Raw genomic sequence first — 20,042 nt, forward strand, 5'->3', positions numbered from 1 at the left:
ACAGAATATTACTAGAAACTGCAGAAATTATCACGGCTGCACATAGTCCCGATTTCTATAAAGCAATGGGATATATGCCTAACACAAGGGAGCAATTAACCCAATAATTCCCAGATGTTGATTTGTGCTCTATGACCGTGACATCCCTTGGACCATGTATCATCACGTCCCCCGAGCACTGACTATGTGCCAGGCACTGTTCCGGGCACAGGGGAGAAAACCCCTGCTCTTCCCTGTTTACCCTCAGAGGCCACAACAGAAACAGCCCCACAAAGCCCTGCCCTCATGGCGCTCACGGAAACTCAGACCGAGGCTAAAGCTGACTTTATTCCCAGGGAGCTGAGTATATGGGTCGCGTATATTATAGCGTCTATCATTTGAACAGAATCATGAGCACTGTGAGGCCTGTGGTTAGGCGCACTGAGCTGCACTCCTGAGGAGAAAAACTCCTCACCTATTCCTGAACACGTAATGTCAGGAATAGCAGAACCTACCGGGACACAATCTGAAACTTAAAGGTCACAATACAGGATGCACATTGGATGAACACAAAAGGTCTTACTTTCATAATTTCAGAGTCAATCAGTCACCCTACAACAATGTGCTTCATTAGGCAAGTAGGGCGTTAGTGTCAATAGACCTATTTCACTGCTTTTCTGTACCACAGCAGAGATCAGCCCTCGGGGACCCTTTTTATTTTTTAACTGCTTTGTGGATTCAGGGGAATGTGGCATTTATAGTGAGAGAGAGAAAACATTCTGTCCCCCCAAATGCCCAGACGAGGCTGCAGAGCCATGGGAAAACAGATGACCCTGTCTCCACGAACCAGCCCCTTGGAAGCTGGGTTCTTGCCCCAGTAAAGAGCAGCCCACACCTGCCCACATTAAGTATATGAAGCAAGGCAGTAGGGGTGGCTCCAGCTTTTAATAACATCAAAGGAATCAGCCCCCAGGGGAGGTCCAAGCCAGGAGGGAGGAAAGTGACCAGGACAGGCCTTCTGCAGCTGCCACAGGGTATATTTTGGATGCGTCTAATGGTTTTCCTGGGCCTCTGCCATCTCAGGGATCTTGCCATGCTGAGCTGGCGGATTCCTGGTCAGCAAGGGCCGGTCTGCCTTAACTTGTTTACTTCAGCAAACAGCTGATTGCCAAGGCGAGGCTGGGTCACCGGGGACCTGAGACCCGGATAAATGAAGGCAATATAATGAAGAAGAATGCCTGTGGGAAAGTAACATGACAGAGAAAACACGGGAGCCCAGACGAGAGTTACACACCGGCTCCTTTGGCGACACCAGGGAACAGGGCAGACACATAGAATGTCAAAGCTTCAGGGCAATCCAGGGGCCCATCTGGCTCAAAACCTTTATTTCTCAGATGAGGAACTGAGGCCCCAAAAGGGAGCCAGACTTGCTCCAGGCCAGAGGGCCATCCACCACAGAGCTGAGTCTAGAACCCTCCTAACCTCCAGTGTAGGGCTATTCCTACCACACTGGTTCTTGGTGCACTTTTTACATTTTTTGAATGCCCAGATGGCAGAACCCAACACATGCAGTGATCCAGAACTGAACTCTGGCCCATTTACTTTCTACTCATGACAATTTCCCTGAGCAACAGCCAAACAATAAGAAAGGATAGGTATATATGGTTTGTGTTTCCAAGTTCTGTTTAGCAAGTCCAGAGCCAGAGAGGGACATTGCTGGAAGTTGAGCCAGGCAAAACCAACATGGTAGCTGTTGAGTGGCCCACTCCCTGGCCTTCCTCCCGGGTGCAAGAGCTTCCCTCCCTTGGGAAGGGTGGGCATGGGGAGAACAGAGGGTGTGAGCCCTCTTGCCAGTGATGAGCTAGCTGAGCTCAGAGAAAGCCAGGGTAGAAATGATCACAGGAAGACAGAACAGATAGGATCAGTGACCCACCCATACCCTCTTGGCTTGTACCATTTCTCTGCTGTCCAGCCCAACTTATAACTGCTAGTACCTGTACCTCCTTTCCTGAGAGCCTTCTCTGGTGGCTCTGTCCACATGCATGGCAGACCAGAAGTGCCAGAGAACCAAAGTCTCTGCAGCAGACCTCAGTACTGCAGGAGCCCAGCTCCTCATTCCTTGGGTGGGGTAACTAGGAAGGGTGCTCCACATGGACTGTCAGGGTTCCCCAGCAGGATTCAACAACAACACACCTTCTGTTTGGCTGCTGTGCTGGTTTACTTTATGTGTCAACTTGAGTAGGCTGCAGTACCCGATCTGGATGTCACTGCAAAGGTATTTTTATTTTTTTAAAGAGTCGCTGATTTTTTTCTAGTAAGACAGAGCACGGCAGGGAGGCTCAGGGAGGAGCAGAAGGAGAGGGACAGAGAGAATCTCAAGCAGACTCCACACTGAACGCAGAGCCCAACGTGGGGCTCGATCTCACCATCCTGAGTTCATGACCTGAGCTGAAACCAAGAGTTGGATGCTTAACCGACTGCGCCACCCAGGTGCCCCTGCAAAAGTATTTTTAAATGAGATTATGTTTAAATCAGGAGACTTCAAATAAAGCAGATTACCCTCCATAATGTGGGTGGACCTCATCTAATCATTTGCAGGCTTTATGAGAAAGAGACTAAAGTCCCTCCCAAAGAAGGAATTCTGACTTCAGGCTGCCTCCAAACTATAACATCAATATACACACATCCAATTGGTTCTGTTTCTCTGCAGAACCCTGACTGACACAGCTTCCTTCCCTTCCTGTCTCACTTTCCTACTGGTGCTTCCTGGGATTGATCACAGCCTGAATCAACCATGTGCACCAAATCCTTGACTCGGGCTCTGCTTCTGGGAGAATTTGAATTAAGATGGGGCAGGTCAGGAAAAGGAAACAGATTCAGCCTTCAGTGTGTGCCAAGCACTGTGCTGGATACTTTTCAAACACCACTTTAGTCCTGTAACACACCATCTCACTGTAGAATCTCTGACCCAATATATCCCTCAGACAACTGAAGAGAGGACAGAAACAACTCATAGTTACTAGAACCTGAGCTGAGGAACACAACCACTGCTCTGCTCCGGAGCAGAGCATGGGCATGCCAACATGTTCACCTATCAGATTTTTCTAAAATGTTAAAATATACAATCACAGACTGACCAAATTATCCAATTCACCAAGCATAATCATTTTGGAAGCTTTTCATCTTTGTAACTGCCTGCTTAATGCTTCTCCTTGATTTAAAATTTACTTTGACATTTTTAATCACACAAAAAGAAGTCGGTTCCATATCACACTTTCTCTTCAAGAAGAAAGCCACCCGGACACTCATGATAGGAAGCCCAGCCTGAGTGAGGAGGGTCTCATAGTTGTCGGGGCGGCAAGAAGTGCAGACCATTCTGGAGCCCCGAGTTCAACTGGCAGTTTTAAACAGTACCTACCCCAGGAGTGTCTGAAAGGGAGCCCCTAAGAAGTGGAAGAGATGCCAGAGAAGCAGCCAATCAGTTGGCATGCTCTAGCAGCCTGTCCCCATGAGAGGGTGGCTGTCCCTAATGCAAGCCAGGCCAGCCAGCCCCCGTGCCGGGGAGGGTGCTGGTTCTGATTAGCGCCTGATCCCACCACACAGCCCACATCTTCAGGTTTTCCTTCTGGCAGCTTGTGTCCATGCCATGTTGAATGATGTCATGTTGATGGAAAAGCTGACCAGCCGCAAGTCATGTTGCAGCCTTCTCCTCTCTCTGCCCCCAGCTGGTTCCCAAGGGCCCCCCATACTAGCCTGGGCCAGGAGGGAGCCAGCTGTCTTGCATCAACTGAGCTCTGGTCGGTCCCAGCAAGTTTTTGACTCATTCTCATTCTCCATCACAACATGATTTCAGCTGTGAAATTCTACTAATAAATCCTCCTTCTAGGGGCGCCTGGGTGGCTCAGTCATTAAGCGTCTGCCTTTGGCTCAGGTCATGATCCCGGGGTCCTGGGATCGAGCCCCGCATTGGGCTCCTTGCTCGGCAGGGCGCCTGTTTCTCCCTCTCCTGTTCCCCCTGCTTGTGTTCCCTTTCTCCTGTCTGTCAAATAAATTAAAAAGTAAATAAATAAATAAATCCTCCTTCCAGACTTACTGAGCTTCCCTTAGAGTCTCCCAAGAGAAGGGGGGACAAGGATATTTCCCCCTTTACTAGCTCTCCTAAGCTTGCTCCCCACCCCACAAAGGAACGAGGTGGTAATTATTTACATTAGGTTACCCCATGCCTCATATAATATGGATTTGCCTCATTATCCCATTCCATGCTTCTCAAGAGACCACAAGGAGCTCGGAGAATGCTGTGTGTGTGTGAATGCTCTCTGGAGTGGAAATGTACCCCACCCCCAAAAGCCAGAGGAAGGGTCTGGGGACAAGTCTCCTGGTTTGGACCCTACTTCTGCTACTGGCTTGGATGACCTGGTGCCATGTCTCAGGACCGAGGCTCCACGGCTTGTCCAGAAGTCTCCAAGAGCCATGGAAACAAGGGGTGCCAGATCAGAGCCCAAAACAACCATTTAGGGCTCATCCCTCCCTGGTTTTCATTTAGCATCTGGTGAGAGTCCATAATTGCTGGCTCAATCCCTAGCCTTCAGAGACTAAGGAGCACACTTAGGCTTTAGCCTGGCCAGGAAGTAGGTAGAGGCTCAGCCCCGTGGGGAAGGGGCAGAACACTTCCAGGCACACATTCACCACCCTTACTTACGGCAGCCAAGAGGCTCCGAGGAGTGGCAAGCTGCCTCCCAGGCCAAGAATGAAGTGATTAATAAGATTTGGGATGGGCGGAACTCTTGTTTTAAACTGCTTGGTGAAATGGGTTATAAATCTGTTCTTTGAACCGCTGCAGCTGGACATGTGCCTGCATCGCAGCACAGAACGGAGGGCCTACCACACAAAGGGGCCCTGGACACATCCACAGGGTGAGTGGGGGAGCATCGGCTGTTTGCATCTGCCTCCCTCTCTGCAGAATGCAAGCTTCCTGAGGGCCAGGGCTTTGTCTGGCCTGGCCTCTGCTCTGCGCCCAGGGAGCGCATAGTCTGGCACTCTTAAGAACTTAATAGCTATTTGTTGGTTGATGACCCAGCAGGTACATCAGTAACTCCGTGTGACTGGCTACTTGCTGGGCTGGTTCTTGAAGCTGTTGTCTCTCAGCTCCCAACCCACCCTGCCCTGCGAGGCTGGGTCTGGGGCTCAGCACACCTCACTGCTGCTTTGCCAGTGGTTCTGTGGGAGGCTCGACTCAGATGGACAGCTGGAGGGAGGCTGGTGGAGGGAGAAGGGACTGCATCTTCCTGCCTGCTTCCTATTCCTATCAGCTTAACCTGGCAACAGTCTTCCCAGAAGCTGGTTCCAACAGCAGTTAATACCCGTTGCAGCTTTTTCCCCACTGCACCCCTCGGAGACACTGGCACCTCTAGTTACTGCCCCCTCCCCACCAAGGTTGAGTTCTCAGATCTGCAGCGTCCCTTCTCCATGTTTCTAGGTTCTGATCACCCCAAGTGTGACCTTTTTTTTTCCCCTTTGTCCACTTGACCAGCGGTTCTCAAGTCTCAGCCACCCAGAGGCTTGCTGAAGGGCAGGTTGCTAGGCCCCACCCTCAGGGTCTGATTCGGTTAGAATGTGCATTTCTAACACTCCCACGTGCTGTGCTTGCAGCTGGACTGGGGACCACACTTTGAGACGCCCTGGTGCTAACCCAGAAGTCAGCGACTACCAGGTCCTCTCTGACCTGCTTTCCTGATTCCCAATGTTAAATTCTGTCAGAATAACTGGTTTCTGTTTTCCTAACTGGATCCTGCCATTCCAGGGGCCATGGCAGAGTCACCCCCTACAGAAAATATCTGGAGTTCCCACGGTCCTGCCAGAGGCCACAGCTGCCCCTCCAGCGGCTTGGCAAATCAGCTGGCCCCGAACACCCCAGAGACCAGGTGGGAGCTGTGGTTTTCCACTGCTAAAGCAGAAAACGAAGAGGAGAATGGAGTCCCGTCCCCACCAGGTCCTACCAGAGAGAAGAAACCAAAGAGGCCAGACTGTAAGTAGCATAAAGCATCTATGGCTCCCCCAACCATCCCCGGGGAGGTCCCATGGCTCAAGATGTCAGCAGATAGAAAATGCTTCCAACAGCTGTTCAGAAGTACCCAGCACACATTGGTGCTTCTTGGTTGCACTGTGCCAGCCACACGAGCCAATGCAGCCACTTGATGGACACAGCTCAGCCCCGGACATGCAGACACAGAGAGGGGCCTGGAAGGTCAGCACCAAGCGGACATTCACTTGCCAGGCATTCCGTGGCCAAACCCGCCACCATGCAGGCTCCTCTGCAGCACTGGGAGAGAGGGAGGCTCATCACCAGAGCCCCGGCCTTGGGTTCCCAACACAGAAGCCTGGGCAATGACACTGAGCCTGGAAGACAGTGGAGGGTGGCAGTGCCCCCACCCTCCACTACCCGGAGACCAGGGACCTGATCTTCCTGATCACGCAGAGCTAAGGCACTGCCTTCTATGCCGGACCCCAGGGACACCCCACCGCAGCTGGACCCCCACGAACTACCTGTCACTCCCCTGATTTCTATCACATTTCCATAACAGCTGCCCATTCTCCCCTCCTCAGGTCTCACCATATTCCACTGTCAGCTCATGTTTTACCAGATTTCTGCAGAGATGGAGATCTAGCACCTTTCCCTGAATGCCAGGGGAGGACAAAAAAAAAAAAATGGGATGGGTAATTTTCTGCACTGCCCCACTGATACCAAAATTCCCCAGTTATCATGATCTGTAAGCCTCAATCTTAAATAAATATGGAGAAATACCACTTAGATTGTAAAGGGATGTTTGATTTCAGTGGGAGAGTGTGCTGCCACTCAGAGTCCACCACCTGCACATGGGCGGTAGCCCGCCTGCTCCACACTGCCCACTAGGGGCAGTACGGTGTGCTACCCAACCGCCCGTTTCTCATGAAACTCCCCGACTCTTCAGGGGTCATGGTTAAACCTAGCCTTCATTATAATTCTGCCTAGAGGTCAATGAAAGGGGCCCCAGTGACCGGGGCCCAGAAGGCCCACTGGTGTGGAGCAGCATGAGAAGACACCCACATCTCCTCCTGGCTCAGCCCACAAACCTTCTAATCAGAGTTCACTCTACCACCTGTCTTATGCTCTGAAATCCCCCTTGCTCAAAATTGGCATCTTGGGTTTCTTCTCGTCTGTTCCTACTCTACCAAATTACCTTCATTACCACCACAGTGATGTCATTAAAGAGCCTGGAAACTGTGTACACTGCTTCAGGATCGAAATAATAGAAACTCTGTAATTCCCATTCGAAACTCCATGAGGATATGCTTGGCACACCCAGGCACACAATAAACATCTGTCAAATGAACACACACATGAACTATTAATCACTTGCTTATTTTAGAGTTATAGAATAGTTCTGCTTATTTTTATGCACACCAATGTAAACCTTCAACTCAACAATTCTTTTATAATGTTTTTTAATGGAGTCCAACTACATCATGAGTTGGTATTTGATAGAAGACACACCATCTAATTAGGCAAAGGACATAGGAGTTCTAGGACCAATAGAAAAAAATTTTTCCCTAGAGTCTGATATCTTAAAATAATTAGGGAGGAGATGAGAAATAGTTTTGGAAAGCAAAACTAAGTATCATCAAACCAGGATTCAACTCCTGGCTTCACCAACAGTCATGTGATCCTGAGCAAGTAGTTTTCTCACTGAGCATGGTCTTTTTCTCACCGGGCTCTACATAAAACGTTTGTTAGTCCTTTCTCACCAACCAAGCCCTGTGTTCCTGGTATATTTACATTGTTTTGAAATTTCTAAGTTTTTTTTAAAAGAAATCTCTAGGAACAAGTTCAAGATTTGATTGTTGAACTTATTCAATCCACCTGAAGATCAAGATGAAGTATCAGTGAGGGGCGCCTGGGTGGCTCAGTCGTTGAGCATCTGCCTTCGGCTCAGGTTATGATCCCAAAGTCCTGGGATCGAGCCCCACATCGGGCTCCCTGCTCTGTGGGAAGCCTGCTTCTCCCTCTCCCACTCCCCCTGCTTGTGTTCCCTCTCTCGCTGTGTCTCTCTCTGTCAAATAAATAAATAAAATCTTTAAAAAAAAAAAAAAGATGAAGTATCAATGAGACCATTAGCCTAGAAGGATTAGCACACTGTTAAATAATGTACAGCTTTCAAGGTACAGCTGAGAAACAGACCAGCACACACACGTGCTTCAGAGAAGCGCTTCTTAAACATAAATGTGCACACGGATCCTGTAGGATCTTGTTAAAATGCAGATTCTGAGACACACAGCAAGGCCTGAGATTCTGCATTTCTCACAAGCTCCCAGAGGATGCTGGTACTGCTGGGTCCAGGGACCACACTGTGAAATAGGGAAGGGAGACACTTGACTCTAAGAATGTCTAAGAAAGGCAGTAAGTCCAGGTCCTTATTGTTTTGTGGGTTTTTTTTTTAATTTTCCTAGAATTCTATTTTCTATTATTAAATCAGGCTTTCAAGTAAAAACAAAGTACCTATTAATCTGCACGAATGTTCCAGATTCATTTCCTTCAAGTGACCACACACTGAGTTCTACTCCACACTGATCCTATCCGGATCCAGGGACTGGCTCTCTGGAGTTGGGCTAGCAAGTCGGCCTTCCCCAACCAGAGAAAACAGCAGGGCCAGTTGTCTCTTTTCAATCATCTGAAGCTGACAAAGCAGCGCCCCCTCTTTTGTAAGTATAAGCCTTCATAAAACTCAGCATCCCCATCCCACCATCCATCCCTGGTGTCAGATTCCACAGTAAAGGGCTTAAGGCCCTGACATCTGGCTGGTGTCGTGGGCTCAGGGGAAGCCTCCAAAGACCCACCACCTCTTTTTTCTAACTGAATGGAATGTTCTGTAAGGGCCAGGCTCCAGTCCCTACCTTTCCACAAGTCCCACTGGCCTGTGACACCTGTAGCCCAGTGAGGTTTCAGTCCGGTCACACATGTGGGGAAAGGATGCTTGGGGTCAAATATTATTTGTTCTAGAGCTGGAGGTTATGTTAAACTGGGAAACTACAGGAAGCAGAAAAAAGCAGGAACCGCAGAGGGAAAGGGTGTCTGGCCTGTGCGTCTGCTGCCTGCAAAACCAGCCAGAATGCATAGTGAGAGCAAAGGATCCAGAAGAATCCCTCAGTGGCCACAAGCCCACTCCAGCTAAGATGGCCATCCCGAGCCCTAATTCAGTGGCTCATTACCAAGTTCTCCTGGAACGTGCTTGCCATGGAAGCTAAAGCAGGCGGTGACGTTGAGGCAGTTCACAGGCTGCAGCCCATCGTGACACTGAGGCGCCGTGATGTTGATGGAGGCTGGGAGGAAGATGGAGACATCCACTGTAATGACAGGTCTCGCCCTGCGCGTCAAGAGAGGGAGGTGACTTAGTCATGCTCTCGGAACCAAACAAGAACTAACCCAGCGAGAGAAATCCTAGGCCTTCAGCCTTGCATTTAATTAAAGCATGAAATAACCAATGAGAGAGGGGCCAATGTGCCCTGTAAAGACTTTTTTCCTGGTTTTAGAAGTCGCTTATTTCCTAATAAATTAATGGTTAGCTTCCTAATAATAAAGGCAAGTAAGCTGTTAATAAAACACATCTGGTTGAAGCCATAAATGAACCACCAGATGTTGGGTGATTATTTAAAATTTCACCAATTAAGTTCCGATTTTCATTTTATTAGGAAGATAGTAATATATTTAAGAGGAGTTCCTACAGCAGATGCCAGGACTTGAGAAATAGATGTATCATCGGGAATTCCCGAGCATTTACTGTCTCTGTAAGCATGAAGTGCAGAATTCCAGTCCCATCCAGTGGGTTAAACCTCCCCCCTTCATTTCCTCCCTGCAATTCATGAAGCATTTTTCTAAAAGAACTTGATTAACAGAGTCCCAGCTGGTAACAGCAAAGTATTTCAGAGCTGAAGGAATCAACCCACCCGGCCTCAGGAGCAAGTGAAACCCTATAAACATCTGCATCCCTTATCACCAACACGGACCACCAGCACTACCTCCCACCCCATGCTTGATGGATGCATTGCATCCCTGTGGCACCTTCCGTGGATCCCCAGGGTCAGCCCACAAAACCTGATAATGACTCAGGCATTCTGCTCCCCTTGCAAACACCTGCTCAGGGACGGTTCACCTAAGCTGTGCCTTAACCTCCCCTCCGGCCTCACAAAGAGACCCTTTTACCTCTAGGAAGCCCTGGCCTTCATGCCACTGGGGTGATATAACAAGATTAAGGGGCATTAGTGGCTTGAGAACAATGACCTCCCTTGTGTACAATGACCCCGAAGAGCGCCCACGGTGGGAAAACAGATGGGGAAAAAGGAATACAACTCTCAGAGAAGACAGTATTAAGGAAAACCTCGGGGAAAGAGAGAAGGAAGGAGACACATGGCCGGGGGGGGGGGTAGAGTTTCATTACTGCCATGGACGTGGGTCAAGACCAGAAGAGTTGTGACAAGTACAAGGGAACGGTGGGTCTCCCAGAGCAAATCCAGCTGTAAGGCCAACAGACGTCAGACAACAGCAGTGCCTGAAAGAAATCCAAGGTCCTGGCCTTCCAATTTCCTTATGGGTTCATCCTTAGAAGATGCTATAAATAACACAGAAAACAAATACTCTGCTCCTGGTCAACGTGTTTTTACAGACGCCAACGGACACTCTATAAAGCGCCGGGGTCCTTCCACAGCCAGCTTACATTCCCTCTCCTGGGAGGTCTCCTCCAAGAACCCTGGCAGTTGGATGCCCCCCTCCACGTCCCCAGCACTAGCTTCACACCTCACCTCACTTACTGATTGAGGTCTTTGTCTAGTTCCACACCTGCTCCACCAGCCTTCGGGCCCCTCAACGGCTAGGACCCCGGCAAATTCATCACCGACAGCCTCAGGATAGGTGTTCAAAAACCCGAAGTGATTTATTAAATGGGTGCCAATTTCACTCCAGGCCCAGGGATTGAAAACCACAGGAGTGCCCAAAGTTCCACAAAACAGACAGAGGCACCAGGGAGAGCTGGTCTCTACGCTGTGAGAGCCTCCACCCTGCCCAGGGCACATCCTGCCAGGTCACCTCATGGAAGAAAGGCCTCACCCCCTCCCACCATCCCAGGGGCCACCGTGTCGGGGAGGCTACCTGGTCCCTGCTCAGAGCAGGGCCCTGCAGAGGAAGGCAGGGTGGGCAGACTGGCAAACTGATGTCGATGGAGGCTGTCAACACAGAATCCTCTGAGGTGAGGACAAAGACCTTCAGAAGCACATGTCTCACCAACATCAGTCAGATCAGGCCCTTGAACCTGTGTCGATTCCAAGAATTGTTTTTGGACCAGGGAAAGCCCAGAAATCTTTCCTAAACTCTCTCATTGCTTCCTTTGAACTTCACTGGCTGGCACAGCACCAGGAGCCTATCACCCTCACACAGGCCCTGCCCTCCCCAGCTAATCTGAGAGCGCAAAATCAGCGAGGGCAGAGTGGGGCCAGCCCGCAGTCCTGCCTGCAGAGGTGCCAGGCTCAGTGAGAAAAGCAAAGGGGCACCTAAGGACAGCACCAAGACTTGATTTTTAACAAGCTGGTAGCTAGAATACTTCTTTCTGATGACTCTGACAGTTCACATTCTGATACAGATGCTCCCTGACTTAATCACAGTCCGACGTAACGATTTTTCAACCTTAGGATCAGGTGACGTGCACTTAGTAGAAACCGAACTTTGAATTCTGAATCTGGATCTTTCCCCGTGCTGGTGCTATGTGGGATGATTGTGTGGTGACGCTGGCCCAGGGCCACAGCTCCTGGGCTCTGCCACCAATCACGAGGGTGAATGCCCCGTACACTGACACCCTTTCTGTACCCGCGTGGCCTGTTTGTCATTTTAGGTACAGTATTCAATCATTTACATGAGATTGTCAATGCTTGATTACCAAATAGGCTTTGTGCCAGATGATTGTGCCCAACTGTAGGCAGATGCAAGTTGTTCTGAGCACAGTTAAGGTAGGCCAGGCTAAGCGATGGCATTCAGGAGGTCAGGGGTAGTAAATGCATTTCCACTTAGGATATTTTCAATTTATGATGGGTTTATCACAACATAAGTCAAGGTAGATCTGCACTTCGCCTGTATTTACTTCCAGGTAAAACCAGTCAGGATGCCCTCTGATGGGGTATCGCTCCCTCACCCCACCCTTCTGCGGGGGCAGTGCTGCTTACGGGACAGACACGGGTGGACAGACTGAGAGCCTACACCCCCCGGGGAAGATGGGAGGCTACTAAACCAGCCCTGGAGCCATTTCTTCCAGGCAGCTAATTAATGTCTATGTACTTAGAGCCACCTGCAGTAAGGTGTTCTCTTCGCGGCAGCCCAAAGGATTTCAAGCCCGTACACATCTGGACTCTCTTCTGGAGGATATGTCAGAGTGGGCATGGTGTGTTTCACGTGCACGCATATCCTTAGTTTCTTTTTCTGGTCCCATCCAAACTCTGAGGGGACTCAAAGTCTATCCAACTTGCCGGTCAGTTAGGCCATGCCTGGGATGCCCCCCAGCTTAGCCAGCTGACATCTCCAGACCTTCTTGTCCACAGTCGTTCAGCCACGTCCAGCACCTTATCAACAGATGCCACTGTGGATGACCAGCCTTCCCGGCCCTGCAGACATGCTCAGCAGTCCCTCTGCCTGTTCCTCCCTGGCCCTCTCTAAGGGGCCCCAGCTTGCCTTCCCTGCTCCCAGAAGATACCTGAGGTGGTCACCCTCACCCATGTTCCACGCTGAACCTTGCCCTGGGCCTGCTCCAATCTTGGGGCCTGGCTCAAAGATCAGGCCCCTGCCACCCACAGCCTATACAGCGCATCCCACCTCCCTCTGCCCCTCAACCCCCATTCATCCATGTCCCCTTCTCCCTCTGTCTCGTCAGGCCCCAAGGCAGGAGTGGGGTCAGGGCAAGGTTTGTATGGATGAAGGTGAAGCTAAAGGTGACCGCCTCGGATTCTTGCGGACAGGAAAGGACCCAGGAGAGCAGGAGTGGTTTCAAAGACTCTTAGCCTAATCTCTGAGCCACCTGGCAATCCCATTTGCTCCTCTGTAGCCAAGCTTCTGGAAAAGAGTCAAACTTCACCATCTGTTTTCTTGCTTCTCCTTCTCTCTCCCACCCACAGCGATCTGACTTCCGCACCTCACTTCTCTCCACCTGCCAGAGCCAAGGGCACCATTGGCTTCACACCACCACCTCCGACAGGACTATATGGCCCTCTCTGCTGAGCTTGAGGTGGGCAGGTGCCCTTGACCACATAACCCTGCTTTATCATCCTCATGGCACTGACCACAATCTATAATTATCTCCTTTTTAAAATTAATAGAACTTCAATGTCACTTGGTTTCCTCATCCATAAAATGGGAACAACGGTAATAATATCTAGGTCATGGAGTTGTTAAGAAAACTAAGAATTAAAATATGTTCTATCAGGGCGCCTGGGTGGCTCAGTCAGTTAAGCCTCCGACTCTTGATTTTGGCTCAGGTCATGATCTCAGGGTTGATTCTCTTAAGAGTCTCTCTCTCTTCCTCTTCCTCTCCCCCCGCTAAAAAAAAAAACTATGTTCTATCAACAAGAGAACAGAAGAACAAACTACAGGGTATTCAGTAAACGGACTACTGCTCAGTAAGGGGAAAAAGAAATGAACACCACACAACAGCACGGGTGAATCTCAAACACATTGTACCAAGTGAAAGAAGCCAGAACCAAGACAGTGGGTACTACATACTTCCATCTACGTGAAAAACTAGACCAGGCAGAACTGATCTACAGCAATGAAAATCAGACCGACGGTTGTCCGTCAGGAGGGGACATAACTGGGAAGAGACAGGAGGAAACTTTCTGGGGTGATGGAAATTGTTATTTATCTTAACGGCGGTGGCAGTTACACACGCGTGTACGCTGCTTAAAGCTCATCAAGCAGTATACTTAAATCAGCAGGCTCCACTGTATGCAAATTGTACCCCAATACGAAGAGAAGAAACAAAAACAACCGGAAAGAGTTACACGTGTGGGAGCCTAAGCAGTGCCTGACATGTGGTAGGCACTTAGCAAACACTGGTTGTATTAGTTACTTGTATAGTTGTTCTGCGAGGTGCACCTGGGATCCGACACGCAGTTGAGCGCCACAGGTCAACCATATTAGCTGAACAAATGAGGGAATGGATCTCTGATCTCCTCATCCCTCCACACTCCTCCCTCAGCTATCAGGGCCTTCTGCTGACCACCTCGTCCAGGCATGCCCAGCAGCCCCTCTCCTAAAGCCTCTGCTCTTGATAAGCAGTCCGTGGCATTCTGCCCAAAGGACGCTGCCTTTGTCCCTGGATGATCTCCCCTCACCAGCTTCAGCCACCACTCCAGGCTGGGGTCTGGGGCTCCCATCTGCTGTGGAACTGTCCCGCTTTATGTCTCCATCCACGTGTGGGCAAAACTCCCAGAGGAGGCCAAGGAGGAGAGAAAAAGAAAAGTCCCTTGGGGCTGAGGTTCACAGCTGGAAGCTGATAAAATACAAGAATGATGAAAAAGCAGAATCTACAAGATATCCCTTAAGCCAGATGCTCCCCGTTTTAAGAGCACCTGCTTTCAACTGCGAGAGCCGGGGACTGTGTTTTATTCTAGAGGAAACGTGACAAGCCGGAGCAAGCTGCTTGGGACAGCGAAGAGGGGAGAAGGACACCACACAGGCGGTGGGTGAGCTCAGCTTCTGAAGTGTCACCTCAGTCACTGGAGGCCACGTGAGCTGTTTTACCTGAGAGGAGATGGCCAACCCACAGGGCGGGGGGGGATGAAGAAAGCAGAGATCCAATCACAAAGCAATAGCAACAGCAAGGTCACTGCCTGGGGGGACACGCACGCCACCATCAAATACTAAAGGGCTGCTACATGCAAGATATAGGATCAAGAAGCAGAATTTTAGGGAGGCAAATTTAGCATAAGTTATCTAAGAATCGCTAACCTTTATTGAGCACCTACCCGTTCTATGCATTTTGCATGTAGTACTAACTCACAGAGTTCTACAGACCCAGTGAGGAAGTACTACTGTTCTCCTGTTGAACAGGCGAGAATCCTGAAAGACAGGTTACCTGACTCACCCGGGGACACTCGCCTCCCAACAGCAGAGTGGGGGTTCGAACCCAGGCCGGCTGGCCCCGGAGCTCACCCTCTTAACCCAAGGCAATTCTGCCTCCTTAACAATTTAACATCCTGAGTTAGCGGGTTATTAACTGGTCCCCTCCAAAGTTACTAAGCCCTCACCCCTAGGGGCACCTCACTCAGGAGGAGGCCGGGTGTTTTGCAGCCAGAGACTCGGAGGAAGGCGCTGCTGAATGAGAAGAATCTGGGGGTGTGCAACTACATGGCCTCTGGGACCCCTTCCAGCTCTAAGATCTCACTGGCCTATTTTAGAAAGTTCTGCCATCACGTTATTGACAAAACCTAAGAGCTGGCTCCCACTCCAAAGGGTAATTCCACCTCCTCTGACTCATACAGACAGAAATACTTGGAGATGGTTCATGGTGGGATGGCAGGCCACAGCATTTGTAGGAGAGATTCAGGCTGCATGGGCTGCAAGGGCTCCCATCCCTCACCTCTGCCTCCACAGGCCAGGAAGTACTGTCCACAGGGCAGGAGGCTCCCGGCCCCTGGGGATCTGGGGACTGACAAGGTGGGGATGAAGAGCTGGGACAAGGCAGTGCTTTGGAGCCCCTGAGTGTCCTGGCACCCGTAGGAAATGACAACATAGTATACACACATTCATGAAGCAGCTGATCATGGCAAAAGGCAAAACCCCTAGGGCTGAAGCCACCCCAAGCCCCAGGGATGCTACGGTCTCAGAGCTGCAAGCCACTGGAGGCCCACCAGCTGGAAACTCTGCAACAGGGTGTAAAGAGGACAAGAAAAGAAAGGTCACATTTCCACTTCCCGAGCACCTCCGGGGACAGGACGGAGGGAATTGCTGACTAAGGGGGAAATAACTCCCCCCACCACCCCCATCACCAAATTCCAGCCCCCAGCGTGAAGAAGAGTCCGGGAAGCAAGAGGAAAGCGTCTCACCTTAGAAGAACCACGCTGTCAGACATGAAGGCTCCAATAGTTACATCTGAAAATCAGAAGTTTGTAGCATTCAGAGATGTGCTGAAGCTCCTCCCAGCCCACCCACCCCCTGGCAAGGTCCACAGCCACGGGGGCCCAGCACTGAGGTCGGGTCCCCTGACAGCCTTCCTCTGGGACATTCGATGACCTTGTAAAAGTGAGAGCCACACTGACTCACGTGGCAGCCAATCACCGGGTGTGGCTTGGTGAGACCTTGAAATGTGGCTGGTACAAAAACGATGAACTAGCTCAAAAAATTTTATATTATTTAAAATTGATTTCACCTATTTCTATCTCTTACACGTGTTTCCTAGAATACATTAAATTATATATGTGGCTCATACTATGTATCTTTTGGACACCAGTGAATTACAGAGACAGATACTTAGAACTAAATGAGCCGGAAAAAAGCTCTAGGTTCTGTAGAACATGTGAATCATCTCTGCTCTACCCCTCATTCTGTGTGACCTCAGAGTCTCTCAGAGAGTCCTTGTCTGTACCATGGACATAATTATCCCCAGTGTCTTCTTCAAAAACTGATAATATTTCTTAATATTTAAATCAGACATCTATTAAATATTTACTAGACATATTAGTTGTTAAATATTGTATTTTTAAAATATTTAAATACACCTGACATATTAAATCACATATTTAAATCAGAAAATTCATGAAATACTTAGTACACTACAAACCAAGACACAAGTGTTAGCTGGTAGTTTATTATTATTTTTTTAAGGTTTTATTTGTCAGAGAGAACGCGCAAGCAGGGGGAGTGGCAGGCACCCCGCTGAGCAGGGAGCCCGATGTGGGGCTCGATCCCAGGACCCTGGGATCATGACCTGAGCTGAAGGCAGACTGAGCCACCCAGGCGTCCCAGTAATGTTTATTCTTAAATAACTTTAATTTATGAAGTATATACTCATCCAATAGCTCTCTGCCTTTCTTCCCCTTGAGTATAAACTCCTTAGTCCTGGGTGTTTAGTCTTTAGTCCTTCCTCAAGACAGCAAGATGACCATTACCACTTTACAGTACCAAGCATCTGAATCCGAGAGCCTGAATCCACATGTCTATACAATGCTCTCATTAAGGAAAAAGAAACAGCAAATCCATGAATTATAGTGCTGTTAAATTTCTGCACTTGGGTGTGCTCGTTAATTTTGCTGTTTTCCAAGTCTTTTTGATTTGACTGGATGTTTGAAAATAAAAGAACCTGAGGGATTTGTCATTTCTTTTATGAAAAATGTAAAAAGTTCAGGGATGCCTGGGTGGCTCAGTCAGTTAACCATCTGCCTTTGGCTCAGGTCATGATCCCAGGGTCCTGGGATCGAGTCCTGCACTGGGCTCCCTGCTCAGCGGGGAGTCTGCTTCTCCCTTTGCCCCTCCCCCCAATGCGTGTGCTTGCTCACTCTCTCTCAAATAACAATTTTAAAAAATCTGAAAAAAAAAAAAAGAGAAAAATGTAAGAAATTCACATGCATCATGAAGCGTGAACACACCTGCTCATAGTGCACATGCGTCTCGGCCTACCACGATATGGCCTCTGGCTGGGCCCCTAAGTTTTCTGTGGCTCGGTACCCTTGTTTATCAAGTGGGGGATACCCCTTTACCCACCTGCTGCACTAACTATAAGAGGTGAACTGCACGTGGGAGAATTTTGCCAACATCAGGTATTATTTCAGGATGGCCACAAATTACCCAAAACAAGAAGAACTGCTTTCTCCAACGTAAGAAGACCCATGAGGGTCCATAGGAACAAAAGCTTCAGGATTGACCCTTTCCTATCCCCTCCTCCTGGCTCTGTAAGGTCACAAGAAATGATCAAAACTGCTGCCCATAAGAAACTACCAAATGCACGGCCCTCATGCGGCACTACCCTGGGTCTCAGAAGTCCTTCCGGGGCATTTTAAGTGGAAAGAAATACTTCCTCACGACAGCAAGATGACCGGTATTTCCAGGGAAATGTTTCCTGAATTCCAGGACGATTTCAGATTTTTTCAAATTCTCATCTGTGTTTCCTCACCTCGCCCTACTCCGTCCCCTTCAAACCCCAGAAGAACCACCATCCCCCTGCCCAGTGCATTTTCCCTAAACTGGACAACACTTGGGATTAAGGTGGGAAATGGTACATTTTTATTCAATTAGCCTCAACCACCACGAGGCATTAATTCACCCTGAAGACAAGGCAGCCAGCCTTGAACGGTGAAGGTCTGGTTTGTCCGTCAGGGAGAGAGCATGGTTTTCTTTTTTGCTCCAAATATTTCAATTCTCTTGCAGGGGTTAGGAGGTGGGAAAGGTGCTGCCCAGCTCCTTTTTCCCTTCTCAAGGGTAAGAAGCCTCTATGCTTAAAAATCGAGGAAAACATGAGGTTTTGCTATCATTTTTAATGTGGTCAGTGCTTTTTTTTTCTTCATTAGAAAGAGCTGCCACCACAGAAATCACTGTTTGTTTTTGTTTTTTTGTTTCTTTTGAAATCAATTCATCCTTTTGGTGCCTAAACTCTTCAGAATAGATCACTCTAAAACCCCAAAATAAACTTCAACACCTTAAAATCAAATACCAGGGGCACCTGGGTGGCTCAAGTTGGTTAAGCAACTGCCTTCGGCTCAGGTCATGATCCTGGAGTCCCGGGATCGAGTCCCACATCGGGCTTCCTGCTCAGCGGGGAGTCTGCCTCTCCCTCTGACCCTCTTCCCTTTTGTGCTTTCTATCTCTCATTCTCTCTCTCTCTCTCAAATAAATAAATAAAATCTTTTAAAAAAATCTTAAAATCAAATACCAGGCAAAGCATCCCCTTCTATTGTGGGAATTTTCCTCATCCTAAATAGATGTCACCACTGCTTAACCAGACTGGAAATGACCCCAACTCAGCATTTATCTTCGTTTATCTCATATGCCTTCAAAGAAAAACAGCTTACCAGGATAGCCATTTCCATCCATATCAATGCCTCCTGATATGGACTGCCCAAACATCCGCAGAACTGGACTTATCTTCTGGCCTGACAGTTTCTGAAACAGATAATAGGGAAATTGAGTCACCGGATAGGAGCACAGTGGTAAATAAGAACCCATGACTGTTCTACGCAGCTTCCGTTGGACACTCGGTCCTGAAGCTGTGGAAAGAGAAAACTGTAGTCCTAATTTGATCCTGGGGTTTTTAGCACCTGGTTGAAGACCACACACTCTGTTATTGTGACTTGCCTTAGCTACATGTCATTGTTTAAAAATTTTTCCAAGCTCAGTGCTCACAAAAAACCCACGCAGACTCGTGTGCTAATGTTTTGACATGCCACATGAAGTTTGATATAGATGTTTACTTCCATTTCCAACAGCGGTTCTGTTTCATTTCCACATAGGTGGAGCTGGCTGAAATTCTAAGAACGTGTTTTCCTTAGCTCTCTCTACCCAAATATGTACTAAACATGGACCACCCCTGTCCTCGGAGATGCACGTGAGTCTTTCCCTGGGTGGACAGGCAATGAGCGTGTCTAGCTGGAAAAGATGCCACATGGAAACCGCCTCTCAGTCAAGCTGACCAGAAGATCTCATAGGGCTCCAGAGCTTCACAGACAGGATGAGACTGGCCTATCTAGTAAATCTGGAGCTGCATGGTCCTGAACCTTCTATAATCTGTAGGAAATCCTAAAAAAAAAAAAAAAAAAAAAAAATCAGCTGAAGCCACCCTCCTCCCCAATCAACCAGTTAGAGTTCACAGCTCTACCACCAAGGGGCATCTGTTCTTTTATTTGTCATGAAGTTCAATCTATATTAACACACACTGCCTTGGTTCAGGACTACTTACTGTACACGCAGCCTTCATCCTTCATCAACATCTGTGTAGCACAGTTCCTCAAAAGATATCAAACTTCCTGAATCTGAAAAGTCCCAGGGATCTGACCTGCTCCTTCTTCCC

At 48.9% G+C, this 20,042-nt stretch overlaps 1 protein-coding gene across 6 annotated transcripts in view; it reads right to left on the reverse strand.

The window, feature by feature from the left end:
• The window catches only part of ITGA9 (integrin subunit alpha 9), a 339,913-nt gene that overhangs the window by 255,480 nt on the left and 64,391 nt on the right, over positions 1-20,042 (reverse strand). For all 6 annotated transcript variants that reach the window (XM_073902077.1, XM_025884438.2, XM_073902092.1 and 3 more), the window contains exons 12-14: positions 19,048-19,138; positions 16,090-16,135; positions 9,223-9,377 (exon numbers count right to left, since the gene is read on the reverse strand). In XM_073902077.1, the coding sequence (XP_073758178.1) occupies positions 9,223-9,377; positions 16,090-16,135; positions 19,048-19,138 (292 nt within the window). The remainder of the gene's footprint in view (positions 1-9,222; positions 9,378-16,089; positions 16,136-19,047; positions 19,139-20,042) is intronic.

Source organism: Callorhinus ursinus, unplaced genomic scaffold (assembly GCF_003265705.2).
Source record: "Callorhinus ursinus isolate GAN/ISIS: 27379988/994484 unplaced genomic scaffold, GSC_fseal_2.0 scaffold1, whole genome shotgun sequence".
In the NCBI taxonomy this organism is placed as follows: domain Eukaryota; kingdom Metazoa; phylum Chordata; class Mammalia; order Carnivora; family Otariidae; genus Callorhinus; species Callorhinus ursinus.